This window comes from Mycteria americana, chromosome 2 (assembly GCF_035582795.1).
Source record: "Mycteria americana isolate JAX WOST 10 ecotype Jacksonville Zoo and Gardens chromosome 2, USCA_MyAme_1.0, whole genome shotgun sequence".
NCBI lineage: Eukaryota > Metazoa > Chordata > Aves > Ciconiiformes > Ciconiidae > Mycteria > Mycteria americana.
Window position 1 is genome coordinate 4153821 of NC_134366.1, and position 19521 is coordinate 4173341.

A 19521-nucleotide genomic window follows, 5' to 3' on the forward strand; every position below is an offset into this window, starting at 1 on the left:
CCTTCATGGCCATGATCTCCATGACAGCCTGAACGATGACACTGTTGGCTGGCACAGGAAAGCCAAAGTCCACTGTGGATGGATCCCTCAAAACAAGGGGTAACAGTGGGAGAGAGCAGTGACCCCTGTCACATGGACAGCAAAGCCCTCCAGTTGCCTCTGATTTTGCTGCAACAGGTACATGTCCTGTAGTGTGCCCAAATGCACTCACAAACGCATACCTTCAAAAAGCAGAGACCAAGGAGAAGATTGCCAAGAGAGGCATCATCAGTGGGACCTTCCCACTGGAAAACTGGCAAAGCTGGGATATGAGCTGGATGCAGTTCCCGAAACTGGCAAAGCTGCAGTACTGGGATATGAACTGGACTATATGAAACCCTAAAGAGATCCTGCCCATCTCTCGGCAAACCAGTAGTGTTCCAAGATGATCTGTTTCCATCTCCTACTCTTCCCAGTCTCAAAGCCAAACATAGATGTGTCTCCAAGCCCGGCCAGCCTGCCATTCCTGCATTGACAGGTAGATCCATACTGTGATAATGCCTCGCTCCTGCTAAAGGTGGTTTTGCCTTGCTAAATTTTTCCTTAAGCAGGAGGGCCAGCACTGCATTGTGAAAAGTATCACACCAAGTACCACACCAATCGCTCTCCCTGCATAGCAGCTGAATAATATACACATCACATGGGAAGTCTCCTTCTGAGGCAGTCCCTGTGACAGACAACACATCCCTGGCAGAAATGGGCCAACCTCCATCACAAAAGAAGTTGGTTTTCTGGCTCTCAGTGCTGCTCTTGGCACGCTGTTCTCACATCACTCCCCTCACTGCTACAAACCTTCCCACACCCAGCCACATTCAATCCCATCGAGCATAGAAACACTCCGGCACCAGCACTAGCCCTTCACTCTAGAAGATACTTCCATTCCTCGACATTATCACAAGTGGACATGTAGGGGGTAACCGCATCATCCCCATGACATTGATTTGCAAAGCTAATCTAGCCAAACACTAACTATGAAGTCTTTATGATCTAGGCAGACAAAAGTGAAAAGAAATAAGCAAAGGGCAAGTAAAGTAAGTCTATTTTTCTCATTTCTAAATTGGGTGTTAGGCATTCAGCTGCAAGACCATCCCTAGCAGAAAGTTCCTTTACAGACCCTGGAACAGAACTAAGAGCTCCTCAGCTTCATCCTGTGCCTGAACCGTTGCCTCTCTCCAGCTGCAGCTGAATTTATTGGTTCATCTCCTTCCACTCATGGTTACCCCAGTGGACACTGTTCCTTGCCTGTACTTCTCCCCAGGCTACTCTGCAAGGGAAATAAGCATTTATTTTTAGGTGTGTTGTACTCTGACTGGTTGGGCTCTCCTCCCAGGGCTGCAATATATATTTAATACTTGTCTCCAGAGCTGACAGCCCAGGAAGCTTGAGTGGTGAACTGGCAGAGAAGAAATAATTACAAAGTAGAGGGGCACCAACCTGCCAAGCATTTTAATACCCCTTCTAGAAACAGAGACTTGACTTTTCAGCAGTCCCGTAGTGGGGAAGAAAGCAAGCCCAAATCAAAGACTCAGTTGCTGTTTTATTATGATGATGATTTCAGTTGTGCCATAACAAATCCTGTCAAATCTGCAGCAGAGAGGAACAGGAGGAGAAATACACTATTAGAGCAATATGCTGAGAAAAAACATACTGGGAAAAGGCAGTACAGGAGATACAACTGCACCTAGGCTGCTCGGCGTTCCCAGCACAGGCTGTCCCTCGGAGTGCTACAGCTCTGGGATGCTTCTAGACAGCGGCGATCCAAGTGGGATCAGCAGACCCAGTGATCAACCTGCACAAGAGATTCAGCTCAAACGTGGAATTGTTCCACAACTGATCTACCTAAAGGCTGCAGTTCCTAACCTCTTTGCAGCTGGAGTTCATGACTGCTGCCCTTATGTTTCTCTTGCCCATTGCTCCCAGCTGCACTTCCATACGGTACTATAATCTCCTCCTCTCCCTCATCCCAGCCCTCACCATATCCCCAGGCAAATATCATGCTGGGATCACAGGTCCTGGCCGGTCCCTGATGCCTCCATCACAGCTTGCAACAGTCACTTGGACACTTTTCCCTTCTGCATCTCTTCCAAAGGGTAAATATAGTGCTGTTGAGCACACTAGGTGTCCTTCCTTTAGAAAATCCTTTACTCAGCCCTTTACTTATCTATTCTTCCACAAATGAATTTAGTGTTTCTGGAAGATGGCCCTTCAATAAATCCTAGTTTTGTCTTATCTCCCTGTAACAACAATATGTGGTAAAAAATTGGAACAGGCAACCAAAGCTTCAGCTTTATAGCTAGGTTTAAAAATATTTCCAGGTGCTTATTGGTCCCTTAAGACATTTCTGAGGCTCAGGTCAAGTAGACCCTAGGCAGCAAGCTCCAATTTTTAATTTCCTTTCCATCTACAAAACCATCAGGTCTTGGCTAACAGAGTTTAACCACCAGAGCTGCCTGGCTCTGGGAACAGCTTCCCAGTCAAAGGAGCACAGCAAAAAAGTGAACTTTAAGAAGTTGAAGGTAAATAACCTTACAAATACAATACGAGCCCTAAGTTGGCAAAGACCTAGAAAGACGTAAAAGTTGTTCCTGCCTTGTATCTGCAAGCTTGTAAGATCCAAATGAAAACAACAGTCAAAGTGGAAGGAACAAATACACATGCCAACATTATGAGACTCTTCCTCACAGTGTGTAAATTTAATTATAGCGTAGGTCATGGACTTCCAGCGCAACTTCAGCCACGGACGGACATCCAACCTAGCCATCTCCAAAAGAACTAGATCCATCCAAAATGAATGGATCTCTAAAAGCAACATCTCATACCACAGTTTTATTAAGTGCTATTATAGCCATGATCGACTACTGATATATGGGACATAATATTTTTTATTAGACCGACTAGTACAGCTAGAGAGAGAAAAAAAAAGCTTTTGAAGCTCTCCAACCCTGAAACACACTCAGGAAACTTCAGGCTATGCATAGGTCTGGAATATCTGTTCTGTGTTTAGTCAAGTTAGTTAATTACAGAAAAAAAAGAGTAATTAGCACCTGCAGAGCAGACAAATCACTTAGCCAGGGAGGAGGTGGTAGGACCATCAGCCCTTGTAGGACTGCAGGGGTGGGCAAGAGTTATCACCTCTGCAACAGCAAGAAACTAGCAGGTGGCGAGATGTGAAGAAAACTGCAGCATGTCATAAAAATCAATGTCTCCATTTAGTCCCAAGTTTTTAATGCCCAGCAGAACCATGAATGTTAATTTGTGAGCTTGGCTTTTGGGGATACGTTGTAGGTCTATAACACAGAAGGATGGTAGCGATGGTTTTGCAATAAGCCACTCTCTCCAACCAGCACACTTTTCTTTCATGTTGTCCCACTGATAAACATCTTCAGGCTAAACCCAGAGCAATTGCTACTCAGCTTTGTTTCTCTTTTAAACCTCAGGAACTATTGCTATGCCTGAAAGTATATATTTTAGTATTTATTTATATATATAAAAAATATATATATATTTCAGTTGTTCCAATATAAGCCGTTATTTCTCTTGACAAACCTTGCCTCATCTGCATTGTACACAACAGCCTGAAGATAAGCCTTTGACATACTGTTTGCCAAAACGTGTATGACTTCCCAGGGGAGGGAGGAGAGAGGGGGGGCAAGGAGGAACAAAGTTCAATTTTGCCAAAAATGGTGCTGCAAAAGAAATTGCATGTAGGCGATGAAAGAGCAAGAATTCCTGCGCCCAAAACCACGGTCCATGCCCCCAGTCAGTGCAAAGCACCAGCTCCAGAAGGCAAAAAAAGCTTTGCACAGAGAAACTGCGCAAAAAGGGAACTGCACAACAAGAGCTGGCGAGTAGAACAAAAAAGAAGGGCTGGGAAAATTCTTTGAGAGGAATCGTTGCAGGACTGGAATTAAGTGCACAGCATAGCTGAGACCCACACGGCTCTGCAGCCGTGTTTAATGTCATTCTCCCCAAAAACGCAAGCAGCCTAGCAGTCAACACTTGAGCACATCAGTAATTCTTCATGTAGTCTTTGGCCTCCTTTCGGTGCCCTGTGAAGCTGGGAACAGTCTCAGCAGCAGCTTTTTTCTCTGCCTTCGAGTATGTCAAGCAAAAGAAAACCTGGTTCTATTGTAAAAAAAGCTGGAAAAGCCTCATTATGGTTAAGAGCCAGAGTGAAAATGAAAAATAACCAAATAGATGGATGCAGACATTGCAGGAAACAAGTGGCTTGTTTCAGCGTTGTCTCTTTTGCACTTACACCCTGCTTTGAAATGATCCCGGGGCAATAGGAAACCCCCGTGACCTCCCCAGGGAGGGGGTCCCAAAGGGGTCCCCAGCCAGCGCAAGGCTGGCAGAGGGGCTCCATCAGCCCTCCGTGTAGCTCCCAGCACATGGCAGGACTCAGCAAGGGGAAGAAAGTAGCCACATCCCTTTGTATTCCTCGCTGAATTGTCCCAAATTATTAGCCCCAAATTACAGGGGAAAAAGCAGCCAAGAAATACTGGGCATAGCTCGGGACTGAGCCCACTCACTGATGGCAAGGAGGATGAAGCGGCTTCAGCAGCAGGGCACGCAACCACATCAGCTAGTGCTGCTGCGCTGACCCGTCCTGGGCAGGATCCCATTCACCCCCTCCCTCTGCAAGAAAGCACATCTGCCAGGGCAGTGGGGTTTAATCTCTGCTCAGCAAACTCCTGAGGGCTGTGAAAGGTGACTTAAAAAAAAAAAAAAAAGTAATACGTAAGTCCCACATAGCCAGGAATGGGATGAACTTTCTAAAGGGGTTCACCCCTCCCATGATAAATGGCTAGGGGTCTGTAATGGGAAAGAAGCTATAAAAAAAGTAATCACTGCTTTCACTTAAGATAAGAGTTGAATTTGGCTACAGTAAAATAAAGGTGGAAGTAGTATAATCTCCAGCAGGATTTGGATTCTGGCTGTTTCCAAGCCGGGTGCATAAAAATGCTGAGTGTCAGTGTTGAAGCAGCTTTTAATTTTGTTGCAACTGTACACAGTTGTTACAGATTTTTATTTTTTTTGGGGGGGTGGGGGTGGGCATCACATTCAGTATATTTAATTTTGTTTCCTTTTTGCCTTGCAAAGGGATACCTTCCTCAAAGTGCGAACTGTAGCAGTCTGGCCACTTAGGAAAGATGAAATAAAAGCTTCTTTTCAGTAATGAATAAAGCAGGCTGCAGGGAAAAGCTCAGCGTGAACAGGTTTTCTTCTTTTTTCATTCTTACACAACACAAGAGAAACCTGGGGAGGGATTCAGCTTGCAGCTTAAGATCTCTAAACGTAGGTGTCTACCTGAGGGTGACTGAACTGCCACTAAAGTCAATGAGGGTTCAAAAAGGTGCATAATGGAGGCATGTGGTGCCATTGGAGATAACTTTATTTTCTGCGTTCACAGCATCCACGTGGGGCCGGCAGGTAACACCGCATCTACGGGGGCTTCGCTCTCCAGAAAGGGATGATGTGGGACAACGGGATCTTTTCCTGCATCTCAAATGGCCTGAGAGCAGGCAGCTGACATGAACCTGACAACACTGCTGACCACAACAGGAGCTCAGACCATCTGGGTCACACGTAGACACCTACACGGAAATGCCGAAACGTAGGTGTCCTAATCTGCAAGGTGAATCCCACCCCGAGGTCACCTGCAAGGAAGCTCACAGACTGATTAGCTGTGATAGACAATGACATTTATAAGGGCCCTGGAGACACTCACTGCTCAGATGTTGGTTGTGATGTTACAGATCACCAGGTATTAATTGAAACATCTGTTAAACACAGAATCAAGGTTGGAGCCCTGAAGAAACATCTTTTTTAAAAGACACCCAATAGATTTCAGCTTTACAAAGGAGACACCAAGTATTGACATTTTTCCCTCCAGACAAGAATTGTATTTAAATAGATTTTTTTTTTCCCCTTCCCTCTTGATGAGGTGCAATTTCACAGGGATGACGATTAAAAAAACGTGGAGCTCATACTCAGCTTCCCAACTGTCAGGAGTAGGAACATCCCTGAGCCTGCTGCAAAAGCAAGAAGGGGATCGTGGGGACGGTGGCTCAGCAAACAGAGCACTGCAGCCTCCGTATTCAGTTCCTTTGGTCTCTTCTCAACTTTAAATCAATGCAAATCAATGAAGCCAAGTCCTGACGCCCAGAGGAGTTTTGATAAACAGCATCACGAAGTCTGTTGTCCAGCCCACTAGTGAAATGCATCAGAAAATAATCCCGATTTGGTTCTGAATTAGAAAATAATCCCAATTCAGTTCTAACACTTGAATTTAAATGCAAACAACAGAAGTGTAAGTCTCCACCTCCCAGCAGTGCAAACAGTGAAATGGATGGTTAGTGACTGCCCTGGGGGTGAGAAATCTACCTAATGTGACTAATGGAGGAGTTTATCCACTGTTTCAGTCGACTGGAAAAAGTGACTTTGTTAATGTAAAGTACATCAGGGTGTCTAAAATGCATGTATAGCTCAGAAGCTAAAATAGGTCTTTAAGTCCTGGAAATAATATATATATATATATATATATATATATATATATATATATATATAAAAGTTAGTGCTGCAGATAAAATCTGGCACAATAAACTGTCAGTAAAGCAGCACTAATGTGTGTCTTCCAGCCTTAAGCAACCCACAATACATATCCCTGTGCATAAAAATATCCCTAAATTCACTTTATAAACCAACCATCTAAGAATTACTGGACTGAGTTCTGATGCCACCTACGCTAACTTCATACCAGGGCTGCACTGACTTCAGGGCACCGCATCTGCCTTGCATCCACGCGACTGATGTATGAGTGGGGGAAAGAATATCGGAGGCAAGGACCATAACATCAAAGAAATATCGCACCCGCTTCCGCCTCTTAACCTCACCTGCTTCCTTCCAGCAGGTCAAGCCGTGTTCACATAGGCTATTTATATTTGTGCGAAATGGCAATTATTAAATGTAAGTGTTCTTGCTATTATAGCTCTTCCCTATTAGGGTTTATGCATGAGGCTAAGCAGTTTAAAAGTGATTTGTAGCAAAGCTAATAGCCAGTAGATGCTTCTAATAAAGCTGAAGTTTCAGGACAGAAAATCTTGGTACTTTATTAACAACATCCTTATCAGAAAGAAACTTTGCACTTTTATTTACATCTCCAGAAGCCTTTAGGTTTTTCTAAATATTCAGTGCTGAAGAAGTCTGGTATCACCCCATTCAACAAATAAAAGGGCTGTATAATGATGCAAGGAGCATCCAGCACCCAGTGGCTTCAGGAAGCCCATCTTCTTCTCAAACCTTCCCCATAGCACTTTCTGAGTACTAATGAATGAACTCTCCCTGCGTCATGGGTCTTGTAATGTGAAAGGTGAAGCTCACGCCCAGAGAAAGGAATCACCCCAGAGAAATCCCTGGTGGTCAGGCATGAAGCCAAGCAAGCTGCAGGTTACTCCAAAAGGGCATGGTGACAAGAAGACCACTCAGCTCATGAACAGCCTTCCCCAGCCATGCACAGGACCTCCCTGCCATGGCATTAGCTGTGTTAGCTCTGGATGGAGGCCAGTCTGATGGCTGGCATCACTTCCCTGCCCCTTTCATACCTTGAAATGTAGGGTCTATTTTTCTTCCACTGCAAATCCTCTGGGATCTCATTTTCAGAGGCAAAGACATCTCCCCTCTTGGCTCAGTTCCCACCCAAATGAAGCTGTAAGAGCTCGTGACTTCTGGAAAACATCTGGGAGCGTGGAAGGGAGGGAGCAGTGAAACAGCAAGCGCTCAGCACTCACTGAGGGAAACCCTGCCCGGCTGCATGGGGCAGGAGGACAAATCAGTGCCACGGCACAGGCAGGCTTGGCAAGTCTCATGGAGGGAGCAGGAGCTTCTGACCTGCCTCTCTGTCTGTCCATCCATGCTCTCCATCCAACTGCTGGGCCAGAACTCCAGCCAGCCCCTCCTGCTCTGGGGTCTCCAGGCACCTCCAACCCATTTTGTCTATGTTTTTGGCCCACGACTGAGGATTTTTCTTGGCTGCATTTCCTAGATTTTGGTTCTTACAAAGGGCTTTTCTCTTCTTTCCAATACAGAAGAGAGAAAGTTGATGAGACCAGAGAATGGGGCTGTATTTAATCACACAACCTTTCCCAGGCATTGGAAAACCACATATCCATTTCCACTGAGCCCGCAAGATGCAGCAGTGATCCCATTCGCAGCAGTGAAATGACACTGCCACGCTTGTGCTGCCTTGGTCTGAGGGCGGGACATGACCTACTGTGTTCATAAAACCAAGCTAAGTCCTGCTCCTCATCAAAACTTGAGTAACAGTTTTTATTCTGCACAGATAATTTGAATCCTTTCCTGAATTTGAGCCATAGATGCCATGCAGAATGTGACAAATCTCCTCCAAGTGCACTCAGGTCTGACTTAAAAAAATCACCTCCTCTTGGGTCTCATTGATCTACACAGTGTCTGGTGCCCTTCCTCAGACTGCCAATAAATGGGACACTTGATGCTGAGGGACATATCCTTCCTGTGCCTCTTCCCTCTCTTCTTCATCTCCAACAAAGATTTGTGTCTACAAGTTAGCCCAAATACCAGGTAGCTTCCCAGTCCTACCAGACTAATCGAACATATGATGTGGCAAGTAGAAGATGGATTTTGACAAGATACCAGTCTTTCTTGTTGTTTCTGCTGGAGACCATCTGGTAAAGGGAATAAGCTATCCTTCTCCCTCCCCCAAAAAATAATAGAAACTCTGTATGTTTGCCATTTCCAAGGCAGCCTCACAGTCAGTGCCTCAGGAGAGCTGAAACACCTCTTTCATGACATGGTCCCATCACTTACTCATGCCCCAGTTGCCCATTTCCAAAATGTGCAGAGCACCCCTCCCTGCTTTGCATCCACCAACTACCATGACCCCTCCTTGGATATTCAAGTGAGAAGAGACAAATACCACTCAGCAAAGTCAAGCCGCTACGAAACAATGAAAACAAGAACAAAATGTCACGGCAGCCTCACAAGTCAGCACTGGACGGACTTAGCACAACATGCAGCACACCCTACTTTGCATTTTTATCTGGTGCAGCCCTCTGGCTGTCACACCACTGCTGATATTTCAACGGGAAGGAGTCTGAACCAGAGTATTTCTAAAGCACTGCAAAAAGGGGGAAAAGGAAACAAGGGACACATACACACCCAAATTCACAAGCCAGGCAGCTTTCTCTGTCCATGGTCCCATCTGCCTCCTGATGCTGAATATTTGGCAGCTATCCCTCTTTTTAAAAACCACCCTGGTGGACTCATCTCCTTTTATGATACATCACGATTCCCCTCCTGTCTGGTTCTCTGGAGTTTCCCTGCTGGAGACAGACCTCTCGGCTGCGGGGAGGGTGTGATAATTATGGTGTGAATCCCCCTGCTGACATGCTGGTGGGCTGGAGCAACGCGCTGTTGGAAACAGCCTTAAATATTCCACAGAGGATTTTTTTCCTCAGATACTGTGTTTTTGCCCATTTTGCTCTTTTGCCTTGTTATGCCCTAAATAAGAGCTTCTAAAATATATGTGCTGCTGAAAATATATACTCTGAAAACTTTCAACATCATAGAGAGGCAATGAGACTTTCCGAGCTACCCAGATACAGGGTTGGGCAACTGGTTCTCCTAGATGGCTTTAAATAAAGTCAGTCATGCATTTATACATGTATAAATTTAATAAATCGTACACCCAGTAACACATTGAGGTTTTGTGGCAAGGCCTTTGTTAAACACAAGTTGTCATTGCTGAAGGATCTTTGTGTTGGATGCAGGAATTAGGCTAGAAGATTCTAGCGAGTACCTTGCCTCTTTGCCAAAAACATTGATTATTATGGTTCAAATGTATTTATCTAACTTCTCAGACAATGACAGGATGAAAGACATGCAGATACAGCTGAAGCGGTTGTCCCATGAGCTTAAATTTAACTGATTTTTTTATAACAATCCTGTTTCCAGAATTTACATTGACTGCTAAAGGATCAGATCTGAGTCTTTTATTCCTTTCTATCATGCGTCTGCTTCATGGCTGGAGCAGAATAAAACTCTGAAGAAAAGCACAAATTACACCAGCTGAACACACTTGGCTAATTCAACAAGCATACAGTCTGAAGGCATGTGGAATCCACCAACTGCTCAAATTACCCACATCTCATTTACTAGACACACACTGAAAAAAAAAAAAAAAAAAAAAAAAAAAAGTCCAATTTGTAGCTCTCCGGGCCAGATTATCTTAGTTACACCCCTAAAAAGGTAAACTGACCTACTAGAACCTAATAGGGATTATTCTGGATTTACACCATGCCCCCCCCCCCAACTTTAGCACTTTTCCTCAAAATGTTAAAAGCTGACCATTGCAGGAGGCAGGTCTCTGGTGAGCATGGGCTGATGAACAACAGCAAATGAGATTTGCCCAATTTCCTTTTTTGCCACATTTGTAGATCATGAGAGGCAGAGGCAAAAGTTTGTAACAGCAATTAGAAACCACATGGCTGCCACAGTTTTATAGCACTGAACTTCCCGATCAGCCAGTCGTTCTCGTTCAAAGTTTTTCCAAGGACATACCAATAAAAATTATCACAATAAATTATAAGAAAAAAACCTCTGCAGAGCCAGGTTGTTACAATTGTAGAATTACTTTTGTAGAATTATTTTCAAAAATGAGCACTGAATCCCAGGTTTAAACTGAGAAACGAAAACAACAGGGATTTTCTCTAGCATTGAGGCACTTCAGTATTAGTCACCTTGCAGATCAGTGCTGATAAAGAGCATCTGAATCTCCAACCCACTAGTATGAACCAGGTCTCAGGAACATTAACACAACAAGAGAATGAGAAAGCAACTGACGGTTCCACTAAACCAAGGGCAAGGAAGTGAGATAAAGCATGAAACAACAAGATAATAAAAGGGTTGAAAAGGAACCAGTACAGGCCCTTGGATTGCACTACGCTGTGCCTTGCTGTTGTCCCAAAGCTTTAGGAGTTTGTGCTTATTGATAGCAACGATCAACCCAAGAGCACCAGCCTAAGGACCTGATCCTGCCAACACTTGCATGTTGAACTTCAGCAGACTACGTGACTTAACTCTCTACAGGATCTGGCCCCAGAGGACCTCTTCGTGCCAACAACGTTTAAAGAAATGGGATTTTTGCCACGGGCTTCAGTGGAAGCGGGAGTTGGAGCAGCTCCAGCAGCTGATGACAGCGCTGCCCCCTTCTCATTGCCCCAGCTCCAGCCCTGGACATGAGCTATTTTGAATCTTCCCTAAAGCAAAGCCTGTAGAATTCCAGGAACTAATTGCCTGGCCATTTTTCTAATACTTAAATCCATTTTCCCAGCCTGTTGTTCTTCAAAGAAAGTCTTTGGCGATGCAGATGGCTGGGTGGCTCACGGTGACAGCCAAAAAAATTGAAATAAGTCCATTTGTCTCATTTCTTAAGGGACAAGGGGAGAAGAAAGGAGAGATGAGTGATGCAGGGCCAAATCTGGGTTACTTTCCACTCTCCGAGGCTCAGCTTGGTTGGTCTGACTCTGCTTGCTTCGCGTGAACCACTGTTACCAGCTGAGCAGAGGAAACAGAAGCGACTTGCAACCAAGTACCGATGGCATAACCTAGTGCCCGTGGGCAACCTCACCCAACTCAAGCGGATGCTGGTAAGGCAACCTCACCTTCCAAAGAGAGAAAACAAGCGTGGGAGAAGATTAGAAGTAAGAGGGAAACTGAGCCACAGCCAGCACCCAACCTGGGGTGGGGGACCCCAGCCTGCTGAATAAAAATGAGTAGTCTCACTAGAAATCATACGCTGCAAGGAAACAAGCCGCAAGAACAAAGCATCAGCGAAATGTGCAGACCCCCGTGCCTTCGCTGTTTGCACAGAAAATTAGCTTTTGCATGCACGTGCGTGTGTGTGCACACACAGACACATCGCCAGGAGAAACAATCCCATTTGCTAATTCTACACCGTGCTACGAGCCATCTGCGGCGGGGGAGGTAACAGCACTGCCCCAATCAGGGACCTGGAAGCATGGAAATTATAAGCAGAAGGCACACAGCAGCCAGAAAACACATCCTTTGCTCCCAGCTTCTGCTCTTTCCTCAAACAGTGCATCCACGTGAGGTTTAAGCGTCAAAGAGCAGCACTTTGCCGAACTTCTCACGGGTGGCTGTTCTTCAGCCTGAGGAAGGTCCCGTCGGAGAGCCCCCCGCCCTGCCGCTGAAGCGCCTCTGAGAAATTTCATCGCGTTATCCTCAGTTTTGGGGGGAGCTTTGCACGAAACAATCAAGCTCCTGAACAGAAACCAAAGCAAACCGAAAGCGAGGCTGCAAACCTGAATGGCAATGAAACCACGAGCCAGTCCTGAAATAAAACACTAAAACCCCGAAGTGAATTCCTCTAGCTTAAGAAACCCTCTCACTCCTGAAGAGCAAGCGTACCTTGAACAAAAAGAAAATTAAGCGATCGCTATTTTCTAGATTATCGGGGGGAAAGGAAAGCCCACAAAGATACACCTGCCTTAAACCAACAGCACTTTCAAAGTTGCCTAAAGTTTGCCCGAGGCTAAACCGATAAACCCCCGCGCCCAAGGAGAGGAAACCCGGCACGGCGGACGCGGGGCTCAGCCCGCAGCGTCCCGCCGCCGCGCACCGGCCGCACTCACCGCGGAGAAGAGGCAGCCGAGCAGCGGCACCACGACAGCCAGGACCGCGTACTCCATGCTGCCCGCGCCGGAGCAGAGGACACCCCGCACCGCAAAGTCCCGGCGCTGCGGCGGCTGCGGGCAGCGCGGGGCTCCGCTCCCGCTGCCGGGCTGAGCGCATCCAGGGAGGGAGGGAAGGGAGGGAGGGAGGGAAGGAGGCGATACCACCGCCCTCCGCGCCCCTCCGCGCCGCTCCGCGCCGCTCCGCCGCAGCCGCCCGCGCCGCCGCCCCCGGCCGCCTGCCCTGCGCGGGGCGGGGCGGCACCGCCTCCCGCCCGCCCCCCCAGGTGCCGCCGGGCCCGCGGGGAGGCTGCGCTTCCAGGGGGGTCCCCTCGTTCCTTCTCCTTCCCCCTTTCTCCTCTCGTTTCCCCCTGTTTTCTCCCTCCCCCTTCCTTTTACCCCCTTCTTCTTTTCTTCTTTATTGATTTTCCCTTCTTTTGCCTCTTCCTCCTTTTTTCTCTTCTCTTCTCTTCTCTCTCGCTTACTCCTGTTTTTCCTTCTTTCCCCTTCCTTTCTCCTTTTTTCCCTCTTTCCCTTTTCCTTCCGCCCCTTTTTTCCCTTTTCCTTTTTCCCTTTCTTTTTTTCCTATTCTTTCCCCTTTTTTTCTTTCCCTTTTCCTCTTTTTCCTCTCTTCCCCCTTTCTTCCTCCTTTCTCTCCTATTTCCCGTTTTTCCTTTTCACTCTTTTCCTCCCCTTCCCCTTTTTCTTTGTTTCCCTTTTTTCCATCTTCTTTTTTCTTTTTCCCTTCTCTCCCTTATTTTCCCTTTTTTGCCCATTTCCTTCTTTTCCCCCATTTTCCCCTTTTTACCGTTGCCCACTTTTTACACCTTTTCACCCTTCCCCTCCCATTTCTGCTTCCCCTTTTTCCTTTCCTTTCCTTTCCTTTCCTTTCCTTTCCTTTCCTTTCCTTTCCTTTCCTTTCCTTTCCTTTCCTTTCCTTTCCTTTCCTTTCCTTTCCTTTCCTTTCCTTTCCTTTCCTTTCCTTTCCTTTCCTTTCCTTTCCTTTCCTTTCCTTTCCTTTCCTTTCCTTTCCTTTCCTTTCCTTTCCTTTCCTTTCCTTTCCTTTCCTTTCCTTTCCTTTCCTTTCCTTTCCTTTCCTTTCCTTTCCTTTCCTTTCCTTTCCTTTCCTTTTTGCTTCCTTTGTTAATTTCTCTCCTTTCCACCTTTCTCTTCTTTTTTTTCTCTTTTTTTGCCCTTTTAAATTTTTTTTTTTAAATCATTGCAATGGGCTGGAAAGAAACAGAGGCTGAGGCAAGCAGCAAAGCTTGATTTTCAGTTTTCACCCACCAGCCACTGCAGTCACTATGGGGTTCCTCCAGCTCCAGAGCGAGAAGCTTGCAGAGCCACAGCCTGCAAGTGCAAAAGCATCTCAGCTCTTTGCAGAGCCTGGGGCTCCCTGCTGGCTTCCGCCCTGAGAGACATTGAGGAGGGTGATGGGAAATGGTCTTGTTAGTGGGGGTAGTAGATAGAGGCACAGGAGATAGCCCAGACATTGCCATGAGCTCTACAAGTGGGTTGAGTTGTGCTGGGAAAGCAACCCATCACTACTGGGAAAGGAGAGGAATGGTTGGTTGGGGCATCTGGCTTCCTCTGAAATAGCTGCTTGGTTGGAAGGGTGGACCAAAGTTTGCTAATCCCAGCCCAGTTCAGTGAATCTGCATGTCCTCTCTCTGTCCTTCTCCCCAGAAACAGAGAGAAAGGTTCCAAGGTGCAGGTCGGTGACATGACATTTCTGAATTTCTCATTTTGGAAGAACAGCTCAAGACCAGATTGACCTGCATTTTTGATGCAAATATGGAAATCCCTCCCCTCTCCTGCATGATGTGGAACATTTAATTTCATATTAAGGGCAATGCTCTTTTCAACTCAAGAGGAACCACAGGTATAGCCTTGCTTTAATGTGAAAACCCAAACAAGCCCCATAAATAAAGGTAACAATAAGAAAAATAGTATATTCCTTGCTATTCTTTTCTCCTCAATCCTGCTAGATTTTCAAGCTCAAACAGATGGACAGATTTGTTGTCTTTTAAATCACCTGCTGAGGAGAGAAAACAAAATCCTCATATTTGGGAGGCCCTGGAGAGAGCTCCCTAATTCCAGGCTGTTGAACTTACCAACACGACCGGGAAACCTGCCATTTTTAGGGAAAGGGCTTAATGGGTTAAAATACTAAAGTTATATCCAGTCTCTAGCTCTCGTTAAGAAATCACTAAAATACTCACTTGTTAAAGATAACATGCAAGGAGTAAGAAATAACAGTTTAGCATCTTTCCCCCCCTTTGCCCTTTATGGAAAGACCTGTGCTTTTGTTGGTATCTGGAAGACTTTTTTTTCCCTTTTCTTTTGCTATGAAATTCCCTTTTCATTTGATATGAAAAATCCCAGTCCTATCTCTTGTTTCTCATCATAGGCCTGATGGTGGCTTATAATTGCCAGTGTAAAAAGCGGGACAAGATGTTAATTACATCAATTAGTTGTACAAAGATTTGAACACGCAACAAAGCTATATAAAGCTCAGTTCAGATCGTAAAATGACAGGGGAATGGCCGATTAGCTGGTCACTGCATCTCACTGCTAATAATAGCCACTTTATGTTTGCTTATTTCATTTATTCATGCAGCCTGAACGCTTTCAAGCAGCCTATTAAAGATAGATTTCCCTTGGGGGGAGAGGCAAAGGTATTGGCAGATGTTGCTCTTTCGTTTCTTTGCAGAGAGTGAATCTGAAGCTTTTGTGTCGCGTGACAATGATTTTACAGGAAAAGTCTCAACCACCGTCGAATGGTGTGTTTTGCCCTGCGGACTGCCCTGGATGTAGGTCCAGCTAGTGTGATGTCCTGTAGGCACCAAGTGAACTCCACGGTGCCGGGAGCAGCCCTTGTGTTTGATTTGAACCCACCTCCTGCTCATTTCTTCCCACACCCTCAAATCTTACACTGCCAGTGAAATGCATTCCTTCTCCATGCGGCTTAAGATTTTGTATCTGTCCCTCTTTTGCAGGCTGAAAAGCCCCATGTTCTCTGGCCTGGAGCCTGTGCCATACCTTTGGCATCCTTTTTGCCCTCTTCTGTACCTGTTCTTGTCCCTGTGTATCCTCTTTGAGACAAGGACAGGAGCCAGAAGGATTCAAAATGTTGGTGCACTGTGCTTTTATGGAGTGACATAGTGATGGTCATGGTTTAAACCTTTGGTTTTTTGCCATGGGTAGATGGGGACAGGAACATTCCTAAGTATTAAGCTGATTTACTGATGTATTATAATAACACGATGTATGTCCCCAAAGGATGGTTCTGTTTTAAGCCTATCTGTCTGTAAATCAGTTCTATAAGTTGTGGGAGGTCTTGCTCATTTGCTTCACTTTCCACTAAACTACGCTGAAGTTCAGCTTCCAGTTACTGTACTGCTGGGAGGTTGGTACTTGCCCCCCTGTGTTTCCATTTGACATACCTCTGCCAAACGTTTTACTAGGCTTCAGGGCTGTGATGTGAGGTCGGGAGGGTAGTAGCTGCTTGGTCATGAACAGGGTCTTTGCTAATAGATTGATGTAGCAGACCAGAAGGCATTTTTTTTCCTCATCTCAGTCTTGATCTAATTCCTCTTCACCTCAGCAGCAGCAGTTACTTCAGTGATCACTGTCTTGGGCTAGTGCATCTTCTCTGTGGCTGCCTTACCTCATTGCCATTATTTAACCCTCTTCCTTAAAGGTAATTAAAATCCGAGCTGAGGCATCCATCGTAAAATGTCTTATCTTTATGGACATTGCTTGGGAAAATATCATACAAATGTAAGAAATTTTGGTGGAGAGTAATAGTAGCGGTAAATAAAAGCAACTGCGGTGTTTCCTGTCTGTGTTTTTTTCCTCTCTGCCCCTGGCAATCAGAAATACAACGGCTATTAACAGTAGTGTCTAGAAGGACAATCTTTGAGAGCTGATTCATGCAGCAGTTTGCTGAAGGCTGGATTTGCTGTTCTGTGCCCTTGGGGTTATGTTCCCCATTTAGCTTTCTCTCCAAGCCCAACACAGTGCATCTGTTCTGCTTTCCACTTTGTGACTTTAAATAAAGTAATAGCATCACATTCCATAAACAAACTGTGAAATATATTTCTATGTATTATTTGCATTGGGATTAGAGACAAGAAGACATTCACTGTGTTGTTTTGCAAACACAACAATTACATCCACCTACAGGACTTCATTATTTGCAAAACGTAGCATAAACAGTTGGTGGTTTCCTGTGTTTTAAGTCTCCTTGTTTATCAATCAGTAGAGGAAGACTTTCAGGTTTGGTGGATCTAAGATGTTTTTTTATTCCAGCTCTCCCCCTGGATTTCTTTTTGTAGGTCCCCCCTAATTTATTACCAATGCATTGGACCAGGCCTTGTGCTGGTTTAACCAGCATCATTCCACTGCTATGCAGAGCGAGCTCTCAATTTACTCCAAATATTTATCCAGTGCAGTCTCCTACTCCAATGTCATAATGAATATATTCGTTTAGCAGCCTGTTTTTCAAAATGAAATTACGTTGATCTGTGCACCCTTTTCTGCCAAGAAGTACAGGTGTCTGCAGATACGACCAACTGATCAGATTCAGTAGGACATCTTGTCTGTAAACCTGCTGGGACACTTAGCTAAAGTTTCTTTCCAAGTCTTTAATTGCAACAACAGAGATCTTAATACCTTTCTTATATCAGAGCAAAATCCAGTCCACAGACCAACACCAGAATGGAGAATATGAACTATTTCATTCTCCAATTTATTAATGAAATTTGGCAGGTGACTTATTTAAATTTAAGCAGCTTCAGGAGATGATGTTGGGTACCAAGTGACACTTCAGTAGGAAAAAAAAAAAGAGGATAGCATAACGCAATGGCTGTTAGTTGAAAGCAGGAAAATTTAAAAGAGGAATGAGACCTCCCACCCCCGCAAATTAATGGAGGTGATTAATGATCCTAGCAAACTCCACTCAGTCTAGTCTTCTCCATCTCTGTGTTTTTGCGTAATGACTGGATGCCTTTCAAGGAAGATGGGCTCAGGACAGGGCAGCTGAACGAAATATGATGACCTGAGAGGTGCACAAGTATGACTTTATCAATGCCTTCTAAGCTTAGCAAATGGATGCAGTTTATTTAATTGTGGATGTTTAGAATTTAAATATTGCCAACTGAGCACATTTTATCTAATCTGTTTTGCATCCTTTGGGATAAAGTGACTTGTGCCCTGGCCTCTATTGACTACATAGAATCATAGACTCATAGAATCATAGAATAGATTGGGTTGGAAAGGACCTTTACAGGACATCTAGTCCAACCCCCCTGCAATGAGCAGGGACATCTTCAACTAGATCAGGTTGCTCAGAGCCCCATCCAACCTGACCTTGAATGTTTCCAGGGATGGGGCATCTCCCACCTCTCTGGGCAACCTGTGCCAGTGTTTCACCACCCTCATCGTAAAAAATTTCTTCCTTATATCTAGTCTGAATCTCCCCTCTTTTAGTTTAAAACCATTACCCCTTGTCTTATCGCAACAGGTCCTGCTAAAAAATTTGTCTCCATCTTTCTTATGAGCCCCCTTTGAGTACTGAAAGGCTGCAATAAGGTCTTCCCAGAGCATTCTCTTCTCCAGGCTGAATAACCCCAACTCTCTCAGCCTTTCTTCATAGGAGAGGTGCTCCATCCCTCTGATAATTTTTGTGGCCCTCCTATGGACCCGCTCCAACAGGTCTATGTCTTTCTGATGCTGAGAGCTCCAGAGCTGGGCACAATACTCCAGACAGGATCTCACCAGAGCAGAGTAGAGGGGCAGAATCCCCTTCCTTGACCTGCTGTCCACGCTTCTTTTGATGCAGCCCAGGATATGGTTGGCATTCTGGGCTGTGAGCGCACATTGTCAGCTCATGTCCAGCTTTTCATCCACCAGGACCCCCAAGTCCTTCTCAGCAGGGCTGCTCTCAATCCCTTCATCCCTCAGCCTGTATTAATACCAGGGGTTGCCCCGACCCAGGTGTGGGACTCTGCACTTGGCCTTGTTGAACCTCATGAGGTTCACATGGGCCCACTCCTCCAGCTTGTCCAGGTCCCTCTGGATGACATCCTATCTCTCAGGCATGTCAACTGCACCACTCAGCTTGGTGTTGTCTGCAAACTTGCTAAGGGTGCACTCGATCCCACTGTCCATGTCATTGATGAAGATATTAAACAGTACTGGTACATTAAACCGCACTAGTACATTGACTAGAACTCTACTGACTAAAGGGATTTTTTATGACAAGCATGAAATGTAGGTGTTTGTAGGTAGATATCTACAGTTGCCACTTGAAGTCAGCCTATAGCCCTAAAACCTCTTTGCTGAATGACTTTCTTGGCAGATATAAACAGCTGATGAGGTTTCATTCAGTGTAGCTACAGCTTCAAACATCCAACTGAACCTGAATTATCTCTGTCCTCACCATTCACAATTCAGATTACTCTGTACCAAGCCCAGTAAAAAGAGCTAAGAATCAAGGCCATGGCACTTCAATAAAAAAATAGTTCATGTGTGTACAGGGAGATATTATGTTATGGTGAAAAAGCTTTCAAAAGTGAAGAAAGATAAACAAGGTGCTAAAACTGAAACGAGCTGTCTAATGTATTTATATACAGTTGTCAGCTTTATGAACAGTCCATAAAATATATATTGTGAGCCCCTTTTATAGCTTACATATAACTATCAAAACCAGAAAAGTTAAAACAACTGAAACACTAACCAGTTGTTTCAG

General features: G+C 45.2%; 1 protein-coding gene across 2 annotated transcripts in view; it reads right to left on the reverse strand.

Moving 5' to 3' along the window:
• Window positions 1–13012, reverse strand: part of VIPR1 (vasoactive intestinal peptide receptor 1) — a 117141-nt gene extending 104129 nt beyond the window's left edge. For both annotated transcript variants that reach the window (XM_075492259.1, XM_075492257.1), the window contains exon 1: window positions 12729–13012. In XM_075492259.1, the coding sequence (XP_075348374.1) occupies window positions 12729–12785 (57 nt within the window). In that variant the 5' untranslated portion in view covers window positions 12786–13012. The remainder of the gene's footprint in view (window positions 1–12728) is intronic.
• Window positions 13013–19521: the final 6509 nt, after the last annotated feature.